This window comes from Musca domestica, unplaced genomic scaffold, assembly GCF_030504385.1.
Source record: "Musca domestica strain aabys unplaced genomic scaffold, Musca_domestica.polishedcontigs.V.1.1 250, whole genome shotgun sequence".
Classification (NCBI taxonomy): domain Eukaryota; kingdom Metazoa; phylum Arthropoda; class Insecta; order Diptera; family Muscidae; genus Musca; species Musca domestica.
This window is the reverse complement of record NW_026712278.1, coordinates 216,907-241,570: the sequence shown is the minus strand read 5'-3', so window position 1 is coordinate 241,570 and position 24,664 is coordinate 216,907. Positions and strand designations below refer to the sequence as shown.

At 35.3% G+C, this 24,664-nt stretch overlaps 2 protein-coding genes across 4 annotated transcripts in view; both read right to left on the bottom strand.

The window, feature by feature from the left end:
* Nucleotides 1-949: 949 nt before the first annotated feature.
* Nucleotides 950-14,824, bottom strand: LOC131802992 (protein FAM151B-like). Of its 2 annotated transcripts, none has more exons than XM_059123843.1 (4): nucleotides 14,468-14,824; nucleotides 4,609-4,872; nucleotides 1,733-1,974; nucleotides 950-1,663 (listed from the first exon to the last, which is right to left on the bottom strand). In XM_059123843.1, exons 1-4 carry the CDS (start codon nucleotides 14,535-14,537, stop codon nucleotides 1,058-1,060), a joined length of 1,182 nt encoding a protein of 393 aa, XP_058979826.1. In that variant the 5' UTR covers nucleotides 14,538-14,824; the 3' UTR covers nucleotides 950-1,057. The 2 variants fall into 2 exon arrangements, with proteins under 2 accessions (XP_058979826.1, XP_058979827.1); XM_059123844.1 differs by lacking the exon at nucleotides 14,468-14,824 and adding an exon at nucleotides 8,354-8,898.
* Nucleotides 14,825-20,829: 6,005 nt separating this feature from the next.
* LOC101887977 (protein peste) overlaps nucleotides 20,830-24,664 on the bottom strand; it is a 48,267-nt gene continuing 44,432 nt past the window's right edge. For both annotated transcript variants that reach the window (XM_059123837.1, XM_005188770.4), the window contains exon 7: nucleotides 20,830-24,298. In XM_059123837.1, the coding sequence (XP_058979820.1) occupies nucleotides 23,851-24,298 (448 nt within the window). In that variant the 3' untranslated portion in view covers nucleotides 20,830-23,850. The remainder of the gene's footprint in view (nucleotides 24,299-24,664) is intronic.

Below are 24,664 nucleotides of genomic sequence, written 5' to 3'. Positions count from 1 at the left end.
ATAAGTCAGGGTAATCTTGAAACCGAGAATCAAGTATCTCACTAAAGTCCTCAACCTGTCGTTAACCACTCACATAGTTTTCGAAGCTTGAAAATGGGCAGCGATGTCCTGCTACTATAGCTATGCAAGGATACCAGCAAAGACGAATTATACAGACTCATTTCGATGTTGCCGCCTGTAGCGAAGACTTGAAGCTTTACTCCACTCCATCAATAGAGGAAGCTATGCAGTTGCCGACCATGAATATGGATTCTATTTACAACAGCGTTTCACGCCATATCAACACATATCATTTGAGGACTCATCCTGAACTAGCCGTATCATAGAACAGTGTTAGTAGTCTTTGATCAATCAAAGGCTTTTGATACTGTCAATCTCGCCACACTGTTAAAGGAGTGCAACCTACCGGCTAAGTTTGAAACATTGGATATTCTACTACATCTGTGGGCGACAGTATGCTTAGCGCAATTCTGAAACTAGACCTACTAAGTGATAGAAGGGTTTAACGACCAGATGGTTCTTAGATATCATGCAAACGGTTTCTAAGTGCCCTTTTCCAGCTTCTTCGATGAGAGACTTTTAAAGCTGTTGACATAATAGCTTATTGGTAGATAATCAACTGAAATCTTCGTCTGAAAAAAGGCTTCAGATATTTCAGGTATTGTAACGTCACATGGTCACCAAACATTTGGCAATTTATACGTTAGTTTCTCTTTCGAAGCGAATTTAATGATCTGAAACTTGCAATGGATTTAATCCAACCATTGACAAAATCATTCAATTTTGCACGGATCTACATAGCCAGTTTTCTTAATTTTGATCGTTCTATTATATACTCCATTATATTTTGAACGCGACTTGTTTACTTCATAATTGTGGAAATCAGCTTAAAAGGCGCGAGGTCGACTGATTTTCTAAAAAAATTTTATGTCATTAAATGCGATGCAAATTTAGTTGTTTAATTAATTTTTATTACATACACATATTGTCATTAAAAATCGTCATAGAGTACATTAGTCACGTCGTTAAATTCACCTCATAGTTCCGTCTTCGAACTTTAGAGACGAATTTTATCCCAATACAAGCTAAACAAATAAAGACCAGCACTAATTAAACTGAAATTCACCAAAGACGTCAATGCCGGGCTGATCGTAGCGGCACCATTACCATCATTTCCACCACCACCATTCTCCGTTCGTCCCAAATCCAATTGACTTGACAGCTCTTCGGGTACATCTAAGTATACACGATCAAAGCCAAATGAAAAAATCAATTCTCGTAGCTTGGCAACATCAACGTAATCATTTTGAGATGACCATATGGTCAGAGTGCTGTTATTCGTGCCATTGACAGCTTTTACTAAATCGTGCAATTCTTCCTGGCTATTGGCAGCAATGCCAGCCCTTACCGGAAATGTTATTGGCTGTCCAGTTTCGGTGACATTATTGGTTTTAATGGCCACCACCATGGCATCTATTTCTTGGGGCGTATACGAGCCGTTATTGTAATCCGAAGACCACCGTGTTGTCCAACCAATCGATAGCACGGCTTGAGGGAATTGTGATGAGCCAGCAAAGAAACGTTGCGGATCAACGGGTATGGTATTGTTTTGATTTACCGGACCACTTATAATATCGGCATTCAGCCATATGGGGTAAGTCATCTGAGGGGAAGAAAGATGAGCATGAATTGGGAATAAGAAAGAGTGTTGTTTGTAAATTGTGTTACTCACCTCGGGTATTTTGGCCTCCAGGGTCTTTAAAGCTCCTTCGAACACCTCAATCGATTTAAAGTCTAACTTCACTCCCTTCATTTTCTCTGCATTTTCATCATTGTATATTTTGATTTGCTGTAGAAATGAATCAAGGGATATATCGGAACTATTTGCTGGTGGATGAGCCATCACTGGCATATCCGGGCCGGTATTATTAATCTTGCCCATAACAATATCAGCCTCAATCATATCAATGTCACCTAAAATATGGGGAAAGTAAATTTAATTATGAATTTATATCGCCTACTTAAAGAAAAGAATATGAAGTTAGAAAAAAATAAGTTTATTTTTACTTTTGATGACCAAGTTAGAACCCACTGAAGATCTGGCAGGCATACGTCTTTCTACGAGTTAGTCCATTGTTATTCAATTTAAAGTTCAATTTGAATTTATTCCAATGTTCATTTTAATTTTGTCTATAAATCGACCAATTGATATTGGAGACGGGTTGGCCATGTCCTTGGGTCAAGAGGGTTTGATGATATTATACGGGTGGGTGGACAATATGGGTATAATGCATAGCAGTATTTTTTTTATTCACTTCATCGAATGGGGGTGAATAGGTCGAAGAGAGTCTTACGTGAAATTAAGCTGATGAATCAATCAATCCTCCAGCGGCAAGAGGCAATCGAGAGAATCGAACCAAGGAGTCAACATCTAACAAAATCAAGCACGTAAAAAAGAACTTGAAGGTAGTTCACAAATTCGAAGAAATCTTAAAAGTGTCGCCCCATGTCTGCTGCCGACGAAGAGATCTGCCCATATAGGGGTGGTAAGGTCTTGTGTCGATAAAACCGATTATTCCATTCTCCAACGGCAAGACACAAGCTCTGTTGGGTTCCTGGTCACTGCAATATTCCAGGCAACGAGACTGCAGAAAATGGATAGGCTAGGGTCCGAATCAGGTATCATTGAAGTTGAGAACTCGGTCGAACCACCTCTGTGCCACTTTCTACAGCTAATTCATAGACACTACTCTGAGAGAATTCCAAAAGAATCTGGCCCACACTTTCGGAGGAGAGAACAAAGTCGATACTGTCCTTGTCGAAACCTGATTTTAAGCTTGTGGTGGGTATCATCACAGTTCACTGCAAGGTGAGGGCAATGACCTCGAAATGGGACAGCGACGATATTGAATACTGTAGAATCTGTCAAGAAAAAGAAAAAAAAAATGAGGCGATCGAACATTTACTCTGCCACTATCCAGCACTCATTACCGTGAGACACAGGTTGGTGGGAGAACCAAGGGTCACATGATTTGTCTTCATTCTCTAACACTGATCCTATAGTAATTCTTCAATTAGGAAGAAGACTTAAGTGGCTAAAGATGACACGGCAAGATTTTTAGCCGCGGATCTCACGTCTTTTAACGTAACTTAGGTTATCTAAGACAAAGGGTGCATATCATTACCGTCTCCGATAGAGACGGACTCAGGGACTGAATCTCTTAAGGGAACTCTCCAGAAGGAGATCTATGAGTCAATCTTCCAACAGGAGCGATTAAGAACACTCCGAGCCTATAAGAGTTCGTTAAAAAATCCACGCAAATAAGGGAGAGAGAAACCTCGTCGCAATAGAGAATTCGAAAATAGTCACCTGAAACTATTCAAGAGTTTTTCAGATTTTGAAAAGAGAGAAAGGCTCTGCCACCGACATTGAGAAAAAAAAACTTTCCGACTCTGGCAGATAATACCAACTTCGAAGTCACTCACTGGGACCACTGAAAAAACCGCTACTCCCAAAAACTCAGAGCAAAGAGAAATGACTTAAGAGTTGATCTCTACCATGGTACTTAATGGTTTCAAACATCCTTCCAGTAATGCTTTCAACTAATAGACCATTGTAGGTCCACGTTTTGGTATAGCCCCGATGTAAGGACACCTCCCGATATTCAGTATTTTGATGATTTTAGCGACATTATTCACCCGAATTGTTTCAAATTTGGTATTTGAAGTTCGTAATGGATACTCTAGCCTATGACAGAAAATTGTCCGTGGAGGTCCACGTCTTTGTATAGCCCCCATATAACAGCACCTCCCGATATTCGGTATTTTGATGATTTTAGCGACATTATTAATCGGAATTGTTTCAAATTTGGTATTTGAAGTTCGTAATGGATACTACAGCCTAAGACAGAAAACTGTCTGTGCAGGTCCACGTCTTCGTATAGCTCCCATATAACGGCACCTCCCGATATTCGCTATTACGATGATTTTACTTACATTATTAACCGATTTTTTTAAGTTTCGTATTTAAATATTGTAATAGCTTACGGCAAAACTTGCCTATGCAGATCGTCGTCGTATAACGGCTTTATTCAGTATTTTTAAGATTTTAACGGAATTTTTAAATATTTTTTTTTTTGGAAAACTGCCAAATTCGTTCTATACGATGGAGGGTATTCAAAGTTCGGCCCGACCGAACTTACAGTTTTTTTACTTGTTATTAAACCAAAGTCTGGTGTGAAGATCGGTTCACTCCTTCTCGTACCTCCCCCACAAAGGTTCAAAATTTTGAGTATCCATGAAGCTCAAAAAACGGGAAAAGCGAATTGGTTAATATTGGCCAACTGCTTCGGAAGCTCCCCCATAAGGGGTCAGCAGTTTGAATAACCATTACACAAGGCTGGGGGCATACAACTGCCGGTAAAACTGACTGATACAATTGTACTTGTTATATTTGACTTTGATACCATTCTGCATGTGTAGCCAATTGAAGTCCACTTTTCAATTCAAAGAATGCGTCATTAATCAATACTTCAACATATTACACTTTTATAGTTTTCACTATTTTAGAATTTTCGACACATTCTCGCTTATCTTTTTTTTACTTACTTTGCAACGCATCCGTTAGCTCCTTTTGGCTATTGACAGCATGAGCCCAGGTTAAAGCTGTAAGATTTGTTGCACTTTCGCCGCTCCTTGTCGACATGTTGAGATGTGTCGCAATGTCCTTTCCAGCTGCACCCAAACGACTGGCGGTGGCCGCCTTACCATCGATTGTGTATTCATAACGTGAGACATTCGATGCCTCAGCTGTTTCATTGACTAATTTTGGAAATTGGACGGTGGTAGCAGCATTGAGAGAATGCAATAATGCTGAAAAAAGAGAGGTAGAAAACATAAAACGTGGATGTTATATTCTGTTTGTGTGTGGGTAAAGATTTTATTAAATTATATCCCATACAAGTGACTAGGCGAATTGGCATAAAATCGACAAGGTGCAGATGACCGCAAATATCGTTGGTTGCAATGCAAAGGGACCCAAGTCACTTGACCTTTAACTTGAAACAATTTACAAAGAAATATTTCTTATTAGGGTTTTAAAGAATAAAAGCTGTAGAAAGGTTATTGTACGCCTGCGGGATGTTAATTAGCGTTTTGAAAGAATTTTTCTTCTGTCTCATGAATATTTTTACTGCTTCCCATTAGCTTTCAAACCCATACCCATGTTATTCTATTCGGCCGAATTATCTTTCAGATCAGCAAATAGTGGGTATTTTTGCATTTAAAAGTTCTCTTATTCCTTTCAAATAAAAAAAATTGTTCCTTCATTTTTGCGATTCCAGGACTCTAGCTACAGAGTTGCTTTTTTAATTTCAATCAGTTTTCCGTACTTTGTAATGAATACATCATGCATTTAAAGAGACTGATATCTATATATCTGACTATTATACCTAAAGAGAGCTAACATTATTTTACGTATTGGATAAGACAATTTCCGATATTTTATGCTTTAAGGTGTGGATACTTCGCATGACTTATATTGAGACATATCATAAAGGAATGCCAGAATCGCACTCGAATCCTGCCGTCGTCTCCACTTATAATTTGGCATTATTATGCCTAGCCATTATTCCAAGCTGCATATGTGCCTTCACTTTTTCCAAGCATATTAGTTTTGGACTAGCCGTTTATGGCTCTCAGAAGACATAAACTATCACAACAGAGCATTTTCAAGAAAAGTTCACTATTTAAAATGTGTGGGCACCTCCCGATATTCGGGTTTTCGAAGATTTTTAGCCACAATTTTCAACCGAATCGGGTGTTCTTATTGTACTTAAGGTTCTTATTTGCACGAACGTTAATCTTACGAACATTTTTTTAATATTTGTCCACGTTTTGGCATAACCTTGGGGATTGTAGGGCTATTTAAGGTCTTGGTAGCATTTTGAAACAGTAGTGGATGTTATTTTGATATTTTTTTTTCTTGAAAAGAAAACAACATACGTATGGTCATTTTAAAGGTCCATACCACCGAATCGATAAAAGTGTTCCTCCAAATATAAGTGTTTCCAATAAGAGGTGTTATTTTGACATTTGAATAAAAAATATTTTTTTGAGAAAAAGGATCGTAGTAGGTAAAATAGCCGTATCAGTATCGGGATAGAGTTTTTCATAAGCTTACCAATGACATATATATATATTAATATATATGTCAAATTTGCCGGTACTCAAGCATGTTATAAAATTATTAATTCGGCAGGGCCGAACTTTTAATATCCTGCACCATTTGGAAGAACCTTGAAAAGTTTCAAAAAAATCCCCCGAAAAATACGGCTTAAATGAAAACCGTTATAGAGGAGCTATACGAACACGTGGGCTTACGTATGTAATTTTCAGCCATAGGCTGTAGTACCGATTCCATCAAAATACAAAAAATATCGGGATGTACCGTTATATGGGGCTATGCGAAGACGTGGACGTGCATACGCATAGGCTGTAGTATCCTCTAAGATCTTCGAGTACGAAATTGGAAAAAATTCCGACCAATAATATCGCCGAAATCATTAAAATACCGAATAAAGGGAGGCGCCGTTATATGTAGACTATCTTGTCATAGGTTGCAGTGCCGATTCCGAACTTAAAATACGAAATTTGAAACAATTCCGGTTAAAATGTCGCTAAAATAATCAAACTACCGAATATTAGGAAATATCATTGTATGAGGGCTATTCGAAAACGTGGACCGGTATGGCCCATTTACGAACTAAACCTGCTTACTGACAGGCAGACATCGCTAAATCGACTTAAAATTTTACGCTGACCCCGTATTTTGGTTCAGATATAGCAACAGCTCTCATATATATGTTTCATCTGATTTGGAGTTTTAAGTCCCTCACATGCGTAATATGCATTCGACAACAATGATCTTTGGTAGCAGATATCAGATACAGCTTAGAAATAAGTGCCTTAAGTTTTATCGAGATCGGAAAAGATTTGGAAATAGCTCCCATATATATCTGTATCCGATATCAGGTTTATTGTGCACCAAATGGCTAATATCAGCTCAAATGGACTGAATCTTGGCTCATTCGTCCTAAAAATAAGTGCTTCAAATTTGGTGAAAATTGGTTCATCCGATTTGGAGTTTTAAATCCCTCACATTCGTAATATGCAATCGAAAACAAAGATATTTGATACCAAATATCAGATACAGCCCAGATATACCTCTGTTGAATTTCATCAAGATCGGTCCGGTTTTGGATATAGCTCCCATATATATCTTCAACCGATTTCGGGTTAATTGTCCACCAAATGGCCAATATCAGTCCAAATGACTTGAATTTTGCACCATCCCACCGAATACAGCCTAGAAGCAAGTACATCAAATTTGGTAAAAACTGGTTCATATTTAGCTATAGCTCCCATATATAAGTTTCATCCGATTTTGTGTTTAAGTCCCACACATTCGTAATATAAACTCCACTAGAATGATATTTGGTATCAGATCACATTCGTTATATGCATTTGGCAACAATGATATTTGTTACCGTATATCGTATGGAAATACCTCTGCGAAATGTTATCGAGATCTGTTGAGATTTTTATGTACCTTCGATACACATATTTATCAGTTTCTAAGGTTATTGTGAACCATATATGTAATATCAGCCCAAATCTGATAGATTTCTTCATATTCAACCGCATTTTTTTTATATTTGGTGAAACTCGGTCAAGTATTTCTATTTCTCCAAAAAATATTTTTTAAATATAATTCTTATCGAAGTTATGCCATGTTTATGTTAGAGCTTTTTGTAGGGTTAACCTACTTCAAGAGGATTTATTTGAAGTATAAGAAATATATAAAAGTACGTTATATGTAAACGTACTGTTATATTACGCATCCTGAACAAAAGCCTACGTCAAATTTGTTGAAAATCGATCCAGAGTTGAATATAGTTCCCAAATTGTGACTACTCTAAAGCGATGATATGCATTTAAATAAGGTTCATAGTTGGTAGGATCTACTTCACATAAATTCCTAATATAACCTTTTTTGTTACGGGAGCTCTACTAAATAGTGGTGTAGGGTATCATATAGTCTGGCCCGCCCGACTTTTGGTCTTTCCTTACTGTTTTTTGTTTGTGTCGAATTTAGTGTAAATAGATCAAAATATAATTAAAGAATAAAATAAAGATCATAGTTGGCATGGTATGGTTTACTTCAAATTTTTATAATTCATTTGTTACTTTTAGCTTTACTAAATAGAATTAGAGTGTAGGGTATTTAATAGTCAACCCCGACTGAGTTTTGACCTTTCATTACTGGTTTTGGCAATGGATTGGGGATACTTACGTGGAAAACCATTTAATGGCTTGAGCCGCAACATTTCAGAGGTGTCGTCGAATTTTGATTTCATTAGAAAATTATAGGTAAGTTTTTAGTAGAATATACGAAATTTAAAATTGATTTAAATGAAAACTTGACACGTCAGATTTGGACTTGGGACGAACGTCATACACAGAAATCAATTATACATCACTATTCACTTTCTTTTGTTCCTCACTGTAATGCCAGCCAGTTGTCGTCAGTCATGCCCCATGACAATGGTTATTATTGCCTTTTGGCTGACATTTTCTCCACACGTCTTTGAATGGACTTTTCAGCAACAATTTCCAAAACTCTGGTGCTCTTTATACCGTAATCAATTATTTCATTTAATATGTTTTTAATAATATCGTCTTCAATTATTACTAATTTTTTGCCTGATTTCACTTGAGTTCATTGTGAACTTGAAAAAATAGAAAACACATCACTACTCTGTGAAATACACACCAAAACAATGAATACAGTAACTAAAGAAAGACTGTGTGTAATGCTTTTTGTTTTGTTTTCTATTTCCTTCGTTGTTGTTTCTATTGCCATTCGAGCCCCCATCGTAAGTAGCAGTTTTATTTAAAAACTTATAAGAGAGATGGTAGACGTTTTGCTCTCATTTACCCACGAGAAAGCACTATAGTGTTTATTCAGTGATGTCAATCCGCAATTATAAAAATACGTACTCACTATTGTCACACTTAAAATATCAATTAAATTGACACATTAAAACAATTATTTTAGAAACAAGAAAGGATTGGTTTTCTTGATCAGCGAATCCCTGTTCGTCGCTCAGTTTTAATAACAACAAAAACCAAACGAATCGAGATAAGAAGTCCCTATAAAAAAGGAAGCATTTGAGTTTTATTGATGTTTTTGTGCAAAATTTTCCAAAAAATTGGAAACATTAGTGCATGTTGGGTTTGGTCGCAATTAATTAATAACGCCCGATTTTTCTACGAAATTTATTTTAATTCGATATTTGGGATAGTGAATGTTATCCTATTAAAAAAACCAGTAAGGAAAGGACAAAACTCGGGCGGGGCCGACTGTATGATACCCTACACTACCATGCGTATTTAGTAGAGCTCCCGAAGCAAATAAAGTTCATATTGGGTTTTTATATGAATTAGATCATACCAACTATGAACCAAATTACATTGCTGTATAGTGCAAGGTATGGCATCAATAAGGATTATATTAAAAACTATTTATTGGAGCCGGACCGAGTTTCACTAAATGCAAAAATTCGGTTGAATATGAAAAAATCTATTCAATTTGGGCTAATATAACATATACGGTAAGCAATTGCCCTAGAATCGAATGAAGATGTATATCGAAGCTATATAAAAATCTGAACCGATCTCGATAAAATTTGGCGGAGGTATTTCCGAGCTGTATCTGATGTCCGATATCAAATATCATATTACGCATGTGGGATATTTTAACACAAAAATCGGATGAAACATATACAGGGCGAGACTACTGATATTTCTAAGCCACTCGTCCGACAGCTGTTAAAATTATTCCAGTGACAAAAGCATTTTGGTGAGAATTTTCCAGAAAAAAAGTTATTCGTGATGGAGTTGAAGCTTGATTTATTTATATTTCTTTATGGCTGGAAAACCACAAGTGGCTATCGTTAGAGTACTCCAGCATTTAAATGTGAATAAATCTTTTGTGTCTCATACCATCGCACGTTACAGTGTTACTTGTAGCGTAGCCCGACGTCGAGGAAGTGGACGGAAGAAAACAGCAACATCAGCAGAAATGTTTCGAAAAGTAAAGAAGCGATTTGATCGAAACCCACGTCGCAGTGGCCCAAAAATGGCTCGTGAGCTGAATCTATCGCAATATTCCATTATGCAAATATTGAAAAAAGAGCTGATGGTAGAACATCGCAACAGAAAGAAAATAGACTCAAAAGAGCTAAAACGTTGCTTCGCTTGGTCGAAAGTTGTGAAATGCTGAATTTGGTTTTCAACGATGAGAAAACATTCGTTGTCCAGCAGTTTGTAGACAAACAAAATGATCGTGTTTACTTGCCAAAGAGGCCAGCTGAAAATGTGCACCTTCGGTTCATTTGGACTGATATTAGCTATTTGGTGTACAATGAACCTTTTATCGGATATCGGATCTATATGGGAGCTATATCCAAATCTGAACCGATATTGACAAAATTTGAAACATTTATTTCTGAGCTGTATCTGACGTCCGGTATCAAATATCATTGTTGTGGAGTGCATATTAGGTATGTGAGGGACATTAACACCGAATCGGATGAAACATATGTATGGGAGCTATATATATTTCGGAAACTATTTTCACCAAACTTGACGTACATACTTCTAGAGTAAATTCGGTCGGATGTGCCAAAATGCGGGGCATTGGGACTGATAATGGTCATTTGGTGTACAATAAGCCTGGTGTACAATAAGCCTTTATCCAAATCTGAACCGATATTGAGAAAATTAGATACACTTATTTCTAAACTGATATCAGGAACCAACGATTTTTGTTGTGGAGTGCATAATACGCATGTGAGTGCATAATACGCATGTGAGGAACTTTAAAACCAAATCAGATGAAATATAAATATTGGAGCTTTATGTATATCTCTACCAAACTTGATGTTCTTGTTTAAAGGATAAATTTAGTACAAATTCCCAAAATTCAGTCCATTTTGGGCTGATATTAGCCATTTGGTGCACAATGAACCTAGTATATATGGGAGTATATGGGAGCTATATCCCAATCTGATCCGGTCTCGATAAAATTTCACAGAGGTATTTGTGGTCTATATCTGATCTCTGGTACTGAATATTATTTTTGCGAAGTGCATATTACGCATGTGTGACACTTAAACACCAAATCGGATGAAACATATATATGGGAGCTATAGCTATATTTGAACCGATTTTCACAAAATTTTGAAGTACTTACTTCTAGACTGAATTCCATAGAAGGTTTCAAAATTCAGTTCATTTTTACTGATATTGGCCATTTGGTGTACAATAAACCCGAATTCGGTTAAAGATATATATGGGAGCTATATCTAAACTTGGACCGATTCTCACCAATTTCAATAGGGTTCGTCGCCAAACAAATATTGTTTCGAAAATTTCATCTCAATCGGCTAATAAATGGGATCTGCATTTTGTTCACAAAAATACATGAACTGACGGAATGACATGCATAAATCGACTAAGAAAGTGATTCTATGGAAAAGTAACTATGAGTCTACCTCGCTTCCTTCTCAAGGTTACAAATAAATGCACAAAAATTTAATACCCTTACCACTACGTGTTTTAGGGTACAAAAACGCCTATTTGGCATCATTGCCGACAACGCATTATTTTTAAATGGGGGTTGTACTTGTTGTTACTAATATGTGTGCCCTTTGTATACAATCGTCGCAGGAAACACGTGAGCATTGTTTTTGGAAGAGAGAGAGGGAGAGACGATGGTTATAGTTCTGATGTCTGCTTGGAAAGTAAACAAAGCAGTATATTACACGTGTAATGTAAACAAGATATTTTTAGAATAACGTACAAAATGACCTAAGTCCATTAAAAAGAAAAATCAAAATCGATTTCAATTTCGTCTGTTGTAAGTGGTCGTCAATTAGAGAGACTATTGCATTTCTCGCGTTCTCTTGATCCTCTTTGTCGTCTAAGGTTTGAATACATTCTTCACTTTCTGCAATGACATTCAGTAAGGGGAATGCCGTTTTTGTTGTTGGCAAAGCATATTTGGGGCCCATCGACAACAGCCACTGAACGTCGTTTGGTATGCTTACGTTGGTGTTGTTGGTGAACCATTGGTTGTTGTGTTGAATATTCAATATTGATAGTTGTTCTTGTTTTAATTTTTGGTATTTGTTGATGTGTCTTGTTTTGTTTTTGTTGTCGTAGCTGCGACGGAGAACATTTTCGCTCTCAATGTATTTGTTGTAATCTTCTTCGTCCATTACCTGCTGCAGTTTCGTTTTAGTTTTTTTGAGTATAGTTTTGTTGTTGTGGAGTTCTTTATGTTTTTGTTGTATTATAAGCTTTAATATTTTTATGTGGAAATTGTAATTGTATTTTTCGAGTGTTGATAATAAATTTGGCGGGATTTTCTCATTTGTTTGGAATATGTTGTTGTTTGGAATATGTTATTAAATTTTTACGAACTGCGTTCATAAAATGCAGAAATCTCTTTCAAAACACTTTCTATATAAAGAACTAGCTGAACCCGGTGCGCTTCGCTACCCCTTTTGATTTTATATGCATTCAAAATTTTATTTACGAATATATGAGTATATGTGGATTTATTTATTTCATAGCAAATACCAAGCGTGCAGGAAACTGCAATTTTTTGAAGTTGAGTTGCATTTCTATTGCAATTAGTGAATTCGAGGTAGCAACATACTTCCCCATAATAAGCGTATTTCAAATTAATTGTTGTGTTGTTTTTTAGTGTTGGCCTAAGGCGTTGTGGGTCAATGGTTCTTATTAAAAGCATATCCCAATCTGATCCGATTTAAATATAATTTTAAAAAATTTACTTTTACACCAAATTCCGCCACAACTTTTATATTTCATTGAAATTGGTGCTTTAAATATGTGAAATCGGCCGAGAATATATACATGGGAGCTATATCCAAATCTTAACTAATTTCCAATTAATTATTATTGTAACCAAATTCCGCCACACATTCTGAATTTCATTGGAATCGGTCATAAATATCGTGTTTGGTGCATACCATGTATGAAGTCGGCCGAAATATATATGTTATCTGTACCTAAACCTCAACCGATTTCAATATAATTTGGCAATTTTTTTCTGGTGCCAGATTTCGTCTCTCTCGCTTTGGGTGCATCATATATGTGAAATTGGCCGAAAATATATATGGGAGCTATAATCAAATCTGAGCGAATTTGAATATAATTTGTCAAATTTATTTTTTTACCAAATTTAGTCACTCATGGCGAATTTCATTGGAATCGGAAATACGTATCGTGTTTTGTGCATCAAATATGTGAAATCGTCGGAAAATATATATGGGAGCTATCATGGTACAATGATATCAAGGTAGGGCAGAACTACCATATGATTTCAATTTTTTTATTTTCTTGGCCTAATACGTCATCTTTCTTTGTTTATGTATGTGTTTTATTTTCAATAACAAAAAATTGTTGAGAAAACATTCAAATTCAGGTGTTTTCAAAATGTTCATTTCAACGCATGCATCGACAAAATCTAGAGTTTTTGTAGCGAAATAATCCTTTAGAGACATATAGTACACGATTTTGAAAAGAAGTGTTGACCTTTCATTCAGTTATCGCGGTTTTCAATTATTTATTCAAAATAAATGCAACAAGTTGTTTGATTTTTTATTGTTTTGATACTAATTCTGACATTACAAGCCAAACAGGTAGACCTCTATACTTGCAATTTTTTCAAAGTTGACCTACCTTCTCTTCATTGTACCATGGGAGCTATATCCAAATCTGAACCGATTTTAATATAATTTGACTAATTTATTTTCTAATCAAAATCCCGTCACACATTCCCAATTTCATTGGAATCGAACATACATATCGTGTTTGATACACGAAATCGGTTGAAGATATATATGGGAGCTATATCCAAATCTGAACCGATTTCAATATAATTTGGGAAATCAATTTTTCATATAAAATCCATCATTCCAAATTCCGTTACGCATTCCAAATTTGGAGACTGTATCTGTAATCGATCAATAGATATGTGCATACAAAATCTAAATTTTTGGGAGGTACCTCCGATTCTGATGCTATATATCCACTTCCAAGTGGAGTTTCAAAAATATATATAGCCTATGTTACTTTCAGGCGATTTTGCAGTATACATGCAAATTTTCAGGAAAATCTGTTCAGCGGGTTTCGAGTCCATAAATTACAAACATACAAACATTTTCCTCTTTTATAGATATAGATGAACTTTTATTTTTTGTATCAAAGATAGGTAAATTTTTTGTCAAGACATAATGAACGAAACTACAAAGTGACTATTTGTTCCCTCCATCATATGGCGTAGGTTATAAAAAAAGAAAAAAATAATACTTACCCATTAATAAAAATGCGGCAAATAATAAATGTTTATCGCTAGCCATTAGTTTATTGCCTAGATTAGCCATGGTTGGTTATTAATACGCTCCGCTTTATTTTATTTGAAGGCAAAAAATTTTCGTTATAATAACTTTTATGAAAATATTGTTTTCCCTTCAACGGTAGGTGCTTTTTTTTACCGAAAAAAAGCTTTCGAATAGATCTCACGTTTCTCTTGCCTTAGTTTGACTAACGGTATTTTTATTATTTACAAGCTTCAGTTATTAGCGATTGAGGAACGAATGACCTTGACAGTGTGTCAATAACCGTTGCACCACCACAACTTGACACAAATACGATCGGCAGTCGTCTAAAGGTGGCGGGCGTTACTGATATTTCGATTTCTTCAGTTAGTTATTCACTCACGAAGTGTGAGAATTTACGGTAATTAAAATACGGAGAGTAATAATAGTTAGGTTCTCACTATGAGAATCTGGTTTAAATTATTTAATATGAGTATTTTAACGCATAAAGAGTTAATCAAATTAACTGGAATAAGAGAAATAACGGTTAATGCAGTTTAATGTACCCATGCTATGGGAAGCCTCGAACCAAAAAGTATAAACAAATCACACGTATTCTCTCTCAATTTGGCAGGTCGATAAAGTCTCTTTCCACTATTAATGCATACACTGTGCCTTAAGGTTGTTTTACCCCCATTAAATGGTAAATTTTTTGAATGCAAACCATTAAAGATCCTATATCAGCTTGTGAATTTGGAATTCTCAATGAGAAATGAACTTAGTAGTGGTGCAAAAAATTGTAGAAATATATATATAAGGGTTGGGAAATTTTAAAATCTTTTAAAATATTTATTAATTTAGACTTTAACATGTAAGAAAAGGCTATAGTCGTGCGGGGCCGACTATGTTATACCCTACAACACTACAATATGTTAGAAGCCCCTTTATGTCCAAATCCATATTGGAAGATTTCGCTTTTGAAATTAGGATTTTGACTAGGGACATTTGCCCAACATTTATGCACTCCGTCGGGCTGTTAGTTGTTGTAGTCCATTTTACATATAAATATAATCCAATGGTCATCGAAAATGCTAGAATTCTTCCTTGTCCCTAACTCTCTTCACAGGAGTGTCGATTGGCTTCAATTGTGTGATCGGAAAAACATTTCTGTTTTTTGGTTAATTTGAACCCCTAAATATTTTGCAATCATCTCTAAGAAATGCTGGTATTTATTCACACAAAATTAGTGGTCCGTTGTACCCGCTGTCCTAACTCTAACTTTATGCGAGATTTCGTGTCTTTGGTTTCTATTTGTGAAAAATCAGGAAAATTTTTAGTTGTTGATTCATTTCAACCCCCTAATATATAGCGGACATCTTTAAAAACAACAGGCCTAGCCCTTCTGAGCCCAACCCTACCCTTGTAAAAATTTTCGTGAGGATCGGACGAGAATTGTAATCCTTATATAGTAAATCCAACCTGTGTTGTAATGTGAAAAAATATTAAAAAATATTATAAGTCAAATTGAAAAAATCGCATGCGATAAGAAATATGTCACAAAATACTACAAAATCTATATTAACATCATTATTGGTATATTTTTCTGCGATTTTTTTTAGATTTGATACTTTTATGTCAAGAGGGCATTCTGAAATCACAACATTTGTCAAAATCGGTCCAGTCATTCTTGAGATATGAGCATTCTAACTAACATCCCCTTTCTTTGTATATACACATTGTATATATTTCGCTATATATAACCGATATATTTACTATCGGCATCTACGTAACGGTCAGAATTGACCTGTTCGTCTATTTATGATTTCGTCGGGACTAAAAATATTCGCGGTTTAATATAAAATTTGACTTTTATTTAACAGAAATGTTATGGTCTATTTCACCCATTAAATATTACCCGATGACCACCAAAATGGGAAGGCTTATGCCCAGCCCGAAGCTCTAGCCCCATGCTAACTTCCGCTTCGATTGGTCCATAATTGCGTCCTGTAGAGCAACTGCAAAATCAGGAAATTTTTCAGTTTTTGGTCCATTTGAACCCCTTAATATTATGCGACCATAGGGTTCTATTCTGGCCCTAGACCCACCTCCATTCTAAATTTCGTGAAGATCGGGCCATAATTGCGATTAACATGGACAGACGGACGGACGGACATACATAGCTAGATCGACTCAGCTCGGCAAGATAGGAAGATCGATATATACATCCCTATGTGGGAAACCACTATTTCGAGGTGTTACATAATTGTTGGCCCAATCAAATTTATAATACCCCAACATATTGTGTTGTAGGGTATAACAATTAAACTAAAAAATTTGAAATTTCTGAAAAGTGCTAAATTTGGGAAAATTTATAAGGACAAAAAACATGGGACTATTGACTATTTTTAACCAGCTAAACATTACATAATTTTTTTTTTTAATTTTATTGAATGAAAGCAAAAATGTCGGAAATAGCATGATATTTTAGAATAAATTTAGATTTGTTCGAATTGGTCACCTTTGGCACGAATTATGCCCATCAAACGGCCAATGAAACCGTCACACGATGCCCGAATGTTCCTCTGCAGTATTTTGGCCCATTCCCGGCGAAGCGCTTGCTTGAGGTGATCGACACTTTGGTATTTTTTAGCGCCAACCTTGCTTTCCAAAATACACCAGACACAATAGTCTAACGGATTGGTATCCGGAGATTTTGGTGGCCATTGTGCGCTGGGATGGAAGCGAGGAACCTCATTTTATAACCATTTTTGGGTGGCGCGTGCTGAGTGCGATGGTGCTGAGTCCTGTTGGAATGTCCAAGGTCTGTGGCCAAAATGTTTGCGTACCCAAGGCTTTAATACACCCTCCAGAATATTTTCGCAATAATATTCGGCATTTATTCTGATACCACATACGATTAATACGAGCGGAGAGCGTCCATCGGTTGTTATGGCGGCCCACACCATCACCATGGCCGGAGCTTGAGTTCTGGTGACCAACCGAAGGTGTACATTTTCAGCTGACCTCTTTGGCAAGTAAACCGATCATTTTGTCTGTTTACAAACTGCTGGACAACGAATGTTTTCTAATTGGAGAAAACTCAAATTCGGCAGTTCACCACTTTCGGCCAAGCGAAGCAAATTTTTAGCTCTTTTGAGTATATTTTCTTTCTCCTTGCACTTTTTGAAATTTCAATGGCTATACCCCGAGCTCCATTCCTTTTTCAATATTTCCCGAATGAAATATTGCGATATGTTCAACTCACGAGCCATTTTTCGGCCACTTCGACGCTGGTTTCGATCAAGTCGTTTCTTTATTTTTCGAACCATTTCTGCTGATTCTTTCGTCCACTTCCTTGATGTCGGGATACGCTACCAGTATCACAGACAAATGATTTATTCACAACATTTAATTGCTGGAGTGCTCTAACGATAGCCACTTGTGGTTTTCCAGCCAAATATAAAGAAATCACACTATCACGCTTGAATTCCATCACGAATAACTTTTTTTTCTGGAAAATTCTCATCAAAATGCTTTTGTGCGCTTGTAAACAATATAATGAGCTGTCACTGGAATAAATTTAACAGCTGTCGGACGAGTGGCTTTGAAATGACAGCAGTCTGAAGTTGGTTGCAGTTTTTTCATCTCGCCCTGAACAACAATGTTATGTGGTACATAGTTGGCATGATCTACTTAACATAAATTCCCAATATAATATTTTTTGTTACGGGAGCTCTACTAAATACACCTAGTGGTTTAGGGTATCATATAGTCGCACAACTTGAGACCTTTCCATACTGCTTTTTTGTGTTGTATATAAAAATCTTGCCGTGACTCAGAATACTTTGAAAGCTTCCAAAATGAAAGCTAAGGCACTGTTGAAGGAATACAAGGTCATCGCCCGCAAGTTGCCCTCCGAAAAGGAGCCTCAATCTCCTTTGTACAAGATGAGAATCTTTTCTCCCGACAACATTTTTGCCAAATTCCGTTTCTGGTACTTCTTGCGCCAATTGAAGAAGTTCAAGAAGACCACCGGTGAAATTGTTGGCCTATGTCGATTTAGCCATGTCCGTCCGTCTATGGAAATCACTCTGGCTTCCGAACGAAATGAAGTAGGTTGATAAAATTTTACTCAAATGTGTATTATGTCTGCAGGACTTTTGGTATTGAAAATGGGCCATGTAGGTCCATGTCATCGTATAGCCCCCATATAACGGTACCCCCCCGATATTCGGTATTTTGATGATTTTAGCGACATTATTTTAGCGGAAATGTTTCAAATTTGGTATTTCAAGTTCGTAATGGGTACTACAGCCTATGACAGAAATTTGTCTGTGCAGGTCCACGTGTTCGTATAGCTCCCATATAACGGTACGCACCGATATTCGGTATTTTGTATTTCGCATTTGAATATTGTAATAGCTTGTGACAAAAAATTGCCTATGCAGGTCCACGTCGTCGCATAGACCCTAATATTTTTTTTTGAAAATTGCAAATTTGTACCATATGGTGGAGGGCCCGGCCGAACTTACAGCTTTTTTACTTGTTTTATATTGTAAGACTATCCTGAAAGCGTCAGTGAAACACACGGTGTTTTGTTTGAAGGTAAAACAAATAAATATATGTTATACCAAATTAAATCATATACACAAAATTTGTAAATATTTTATTATTTTTTAGTCATTTTTATTTTTTTTCTTGGTTTACAAAAATACATATAATTCATATAAGGTATGTTCTTTTAGGCTTTGGAGCATTAATTAAAAACAAACAAAAAATTAATAATTACTATTTATAAATGCCATTAAATAATATACATATCTAAATATCTTTGTTTTAACAGGTGACTAAATACAAATAGTTTAGATGTGGGATAGATAAATTATAATTCAATTATAAATAGACGAAAATACACAGAAATAAATGAAAGCCTATTTTACTTTAGAATATCACTGGATACTTATGATTACTAAAAGTGATTGAATTATAATAATTTTTTCACATTAAAAAATCTAATAATGAAGATATCAACAAAAGAATACTTTGAATGGAGAATGAATTTAGTGGAAAGAGAAGTTTACAATTTTTCTTAATTTTTTTTTTAGATTTAAAATTTATCCAAAATTAATGAATGTTTTGATTCATAAAAAAATTCAAAAGAGAATTTTAATATATTTTTAATTTTTTTTTAAGAATTTAAAAAATTAATTTATGAATTTTTTGATTCATAAGAAGAGCATTCATTGAAAAGGGATTTTAAGACTCAATTTTTTATAGATCCCAAATTCATCCAAAATTAGTGAATGTTATGATTCATAAGAAAATAATTGATTTCAAAGTGATTTTAATATATTTTTTAAAGTTTTTGTTGAGAACATCCAAAATTAATGAATATTTTGATTTATAAGAAAATAATTTATTGGAAAGTGATTTTAATATTTTTCTTCAATTTTTTTTGATCCGAAATTCATCCAAAATTAATGAATGTTTTGATTCATAAGAATAGAATTTATTGGAAAGTGATTTTAAAATTTTTCTTTAATTTTTTGTTGAGAACATACAAAATTAATGAATACTTCGACTCATAAGAAAAGAATTTATTGGAAAGTAATTTGAATATGTTTCTTCAATTTTTTTTAGATCCAAAATTCATCCAAAATTAATGAATGTTTGGATTCATAAAAAAATAATTGGAAAGTAATTTTAATTTTTTTTTATTTTTTTTTTTTAATCATCCAAAATTACTGAAGACTTTGATTCATAGGAAAAGAGTTCACTGGAAAGTAATTTTAATATATTTTTTTAATTTTTGTTTAGATCCAAAATTAATGAATGTTTTGATTCATAAGAACAGAATTTATTGGATAGTAATTTTAATATTTTTTTTTTCAATTTTTTTTTGAAAACATCCAAAAATAATGAATTCTTTGATTCGTAGGAAATTCACTGGAAAGTAATTTTTATATTTTCCTTAATTTTTTTTAAACCTTTAAAATTAATGAAGACCTGGATTCACAAGAAAAGAATTAATTTCAAAGCATTTGAAAAATTTTCCATCAATTTTTTATGAACGCCGAAAATTAAATTTTTTATATTTTGGTTTTTTACATTTGGATGGGTCTTTTTTACATTTTATTAATCTTTTTTATTTTTATTCTCATACAATTATTTTTTTTATTATTTAAAATACAAAAACCTATGACTACATGGCTGCGAAAGACTCTTTTTACAACATTATTTTCTTTTAATTTTATATTTTTTTTTACATAAAAATCTTTATGTATCTAGCAGGTCACAAGGTTGAGGTGTCCGTCTGGCGTGTGTGTTTGGGCACTTGTGTACGTATATTTTTTGTGTACTATATATAACAAGATAAATCTCAGTTGAACGTGACTTGAAAACTTTGTCTTTTTTTGTTTTATTAGCTTAAAGTTATAAAGCCTTTCCGTGAGTTTTTGTTTTTATTTCTTACTTCCTTAACTATTATTGAAAAAAAAATTGGGGGGATTTAAAAAAAATTGTGGATGTGTGTGTGTATTATACAATGACTTCTCTGGCGACGTGTTATGATTTGGTATGAGTGATAACAACACAGGGCTACAAAAATACTTTTTTCTTTTTGGAAAGTTAGTGAAGATCGCAGATCTTCTAATTTTTAAAATTCCACTTTGAAAAAAATTCACATCTTTCCAAAAGAATACATTCTTTTTTCCGTAATTTAATTTTTGTAGCACAGTGTTATTTTTTTCTATTGAACGTTAACTAATGGAACTTATGACGTAATATGACAATGCAAACTAGTTTAAATTATATCTTAATTGTTTTGTAATTACTTCTAAATTAAAGCTGGCTTCTTAGGACAGAATATTATAATGACATATGTATGTGTGCATATATGTAGGTAGGTAGCTAGGTGTGGGTATCGGCTATTAATGTAATTGTCATTCGTTGTTTATGGCCTTGGATTTGCTTCCACTATTGGCCAATGAACTTTGAACTCTTTCTCAAAATGCAATTATGATACAATAAAAAAAATATTCTAATTATTTTTTTTTTTGAACTTATTTCAAATAATTCTTTAATTAATTAACTTTTTTAATACAATATTTACAAAAAATAGCAAAAATGGGACTTCATTTGTTGTTTTGTTTTTTAATAATAAAAAAATACAATTTTTCACAACAACTGGGGGTGAGAGAATTGATTGGATTTTGCTAATTTTTAAAGGGAGGTAATTTTAAAAAAATATTTCAAATAAAAAAAATATTTATAATTTGGAGAATTTCCATTCTCAAGCTTTTCAAATAATATTTGAAATCATTTAAAAATCCATTTAAATTAATTTATTGTGAAATCACAACTACCGACATATTTTAGAAAAAATTTACAGAAATTTTGAAAAATATAAAGTTTTACAAATTTTCTTTTGTTAACTTTTCCGAGGATATATTAAACTTGTAAAGAATGGAGAAGACCTGAAGAAGGTTTCTATTCCCATAAATCGAAAACCAGGAGGTCTTTTCCATAGACAAGACCTGGAAAACGTATTTTCCAAAGAGAAAACTTGAAGAGGGTGTTTTCCCTAGAGAAGACCGGAAGAGGGTATTGTCCATAGCAAAGACCTAGAGGGGGTATAGTCCATAGACAAGACCTGGAAAGTGTTAGGTCCATAGAAAAGGCCTTTAGAAGAGCTGGATAAGGTCTTTACAAAAATTTTGAAAATAAAAAAAAATTTATAAACATTTTTTTGTTAACTTTTCTCCTGGAAATTGTCTTTTCCATAAAGAAGACTTGGAAAAGGTATTTTCAATAGGGAAGACCTGAAAAGGGTATTGTCCATAGGGAAAACCTGGAGGGGTATTGTCCATAGAAGAGAACTTGAGAAGTTCTTGCCCATAAAGAAGACCTGGATAAGGTCTTTTCCATGGAGAAGACCTAGAAAAGGTTTTTCCATAAAGAAGACCTGGAAAAGGTATTTTCCTTAGACAAGACCTGAAAAACGTTTTTTTAATAGACAAGACCTGGAAATGGTCTATTCCATTGGGAAGACCTGAAGAGGGTATTATCTATAGGGAAAACCTGAAGAGGCTATTGTCCATAGACAAGACCTGGATAAGGTATTTTTATAGGAAAAAACCTGCGACAGTGTTAGGTTCATAGAAAGGACCTTGAGAAGTTCTTGTCCATAAAGAAGAAATGAAGAAGGTCTTTTCCACAGAGAAGTCCTGGAGAAGATATTCTCTATAGACAAGACCTGGAAATGGTCTTTTCTATAGAGAAGACTTGCAAAAGGTCTTTCCCCTACATAAGATCTGAAGAGAGCCTTCTCCATATAAAAGATCTGGAGAGGGTCCTGTCCATAGAACAAATCCTGGAAAGCATCCTTTCCACAGAGAAGACGTGGAGAGAGTTTTCTCCATAGAACGAGTCCTGGAGAAGGTATTTTCCTTACGGAAGACCTGAAGAGAGTATTGTCTGTCAATAGCGAAAACCTGGAGAGGGTGTTCTTCACAGGGAAAACCTAGAACTGGAAAAGATTCTTTCTCTGTAAAGAAGATGTGGAGAGGGACTTCTCCATAGAGAAGGTCTGGAGAGGATCTTGACCATAGAGAAGACCTGCAGATGGTCTTGTCTGAGGGTCTTCTATTTAGAAGACCTTCCATAGGTCTACTATTAAAAAAAAGACCTTCCAGAGGTCTTCTATAAAAAAACGTATCTTCTAGAAGCCTTCTATTGAAAGACCTTCTAAAGGTCTTCTTCGGAGATGATCTCCTCAAGTTCTTCTATGGAGAAAACATTCGAGAGGTCTTCTATGGAGAAAGCCTACCAGACGTCTTCTATATTCTCTATAGACAAGACCTTGAAATGGTATTTTCTATTGAAAAGGTCTTCACCTTACACAAGACCTAGAGAGAGCCTTCTCCACAGAAAAGATCTGGAGAGGGTCTTATTCATAGAACAAGTCCTGGGAAAGATCCTTTCCACAGAGAAGACTTGGAGAGGGACTTTTCCACAGAGAAGATTTGGACCCTCTCCTAGTATTGACTATAGAGAAGACTTGTAGAGGGTCTTGACCATAAAGAAAACCTGGAGAGGGACTTCCTTACAGAGAAGATCTGGAAAAGGGTTTTTCCATAGAGAATATCTAGGGAAAGTATTTTCCATAGAAGACAATGGGGAGATCTTTTCCATATAAGATCTTGACAAGGTCTTCTCAATAGAAGAGGACATATTAAACCTGTAAAGCGTTCCAAATTTAACCACATTTCACACCGGTAATTTTGCAGCAAAACATCTTAAATCACCTCCCCCATCCTCATCATCCAATGAATTCCTTTGCTCACCACCACCGCCGTTGTTGTTGCCTACGCACCGCGCTTCAGCAGGTTATCACATCAGTTGAACTGGTCCGTGAAGAAGTATTACTAAGTAAACCCTCCGTTTGGGAACCCTGGGCACGCAGTAGACTAACGCCGCCCACATTACGCTCCAGCAAAGTCACCTGTTCTTTATGTCTATTGGGAGCTGCGGCATTGGCGGCTGTTGTCACACTCGCACTTGTCACCGTCGTTGTTGCGCTACTTCGTGAGAATGTTTTGAGGAGGACATTTTTCCCCTTGGGATCTTGACAGAGGTGGGTGACAAATTTCGTTGGATACCAACAGATCATAATGGCACCCAGGGCGAAGAGTACACCCGTTATTAGCTGGCCAATCAAGACAATCAACGGCACCAGCGCAATGTCTGAGGCAATTTCTGGTGTGACTCGTACCCGCTCTTCGGCCCACATTATCGGTATGAAGGTGCGCGGGATGTTGTGATAGGGTCTGAAACGGGAAAGGGAGAGAATTTTATTATGGTATCAGAAAAAAGAAATAAAGCGATCTTTTATGCAGGGCTGCAAACCGGTTACGAACCGAAACGCTATTTCGTTAAAATAACCACGGTTCGCCGCTGAAAAAATATTTTAAAAACCGAACCGTGGTTCAAAAGTAGTGTGGACCAATAAATCGGTCCAACCCAAATCGAAAAGTTGTTTGCAGCCCTGCTTTCATGTACATTGGCCATTCCTGGCCTCACAGGAGATAATTCCTTATAATTTTAAAAATTTTTAGGCATACTCTCAAACATTTAGATATGCGTTGCAGGGCCTAAAATGTGTCATTTATGTTGCCCATTTCAACTCTCCACCA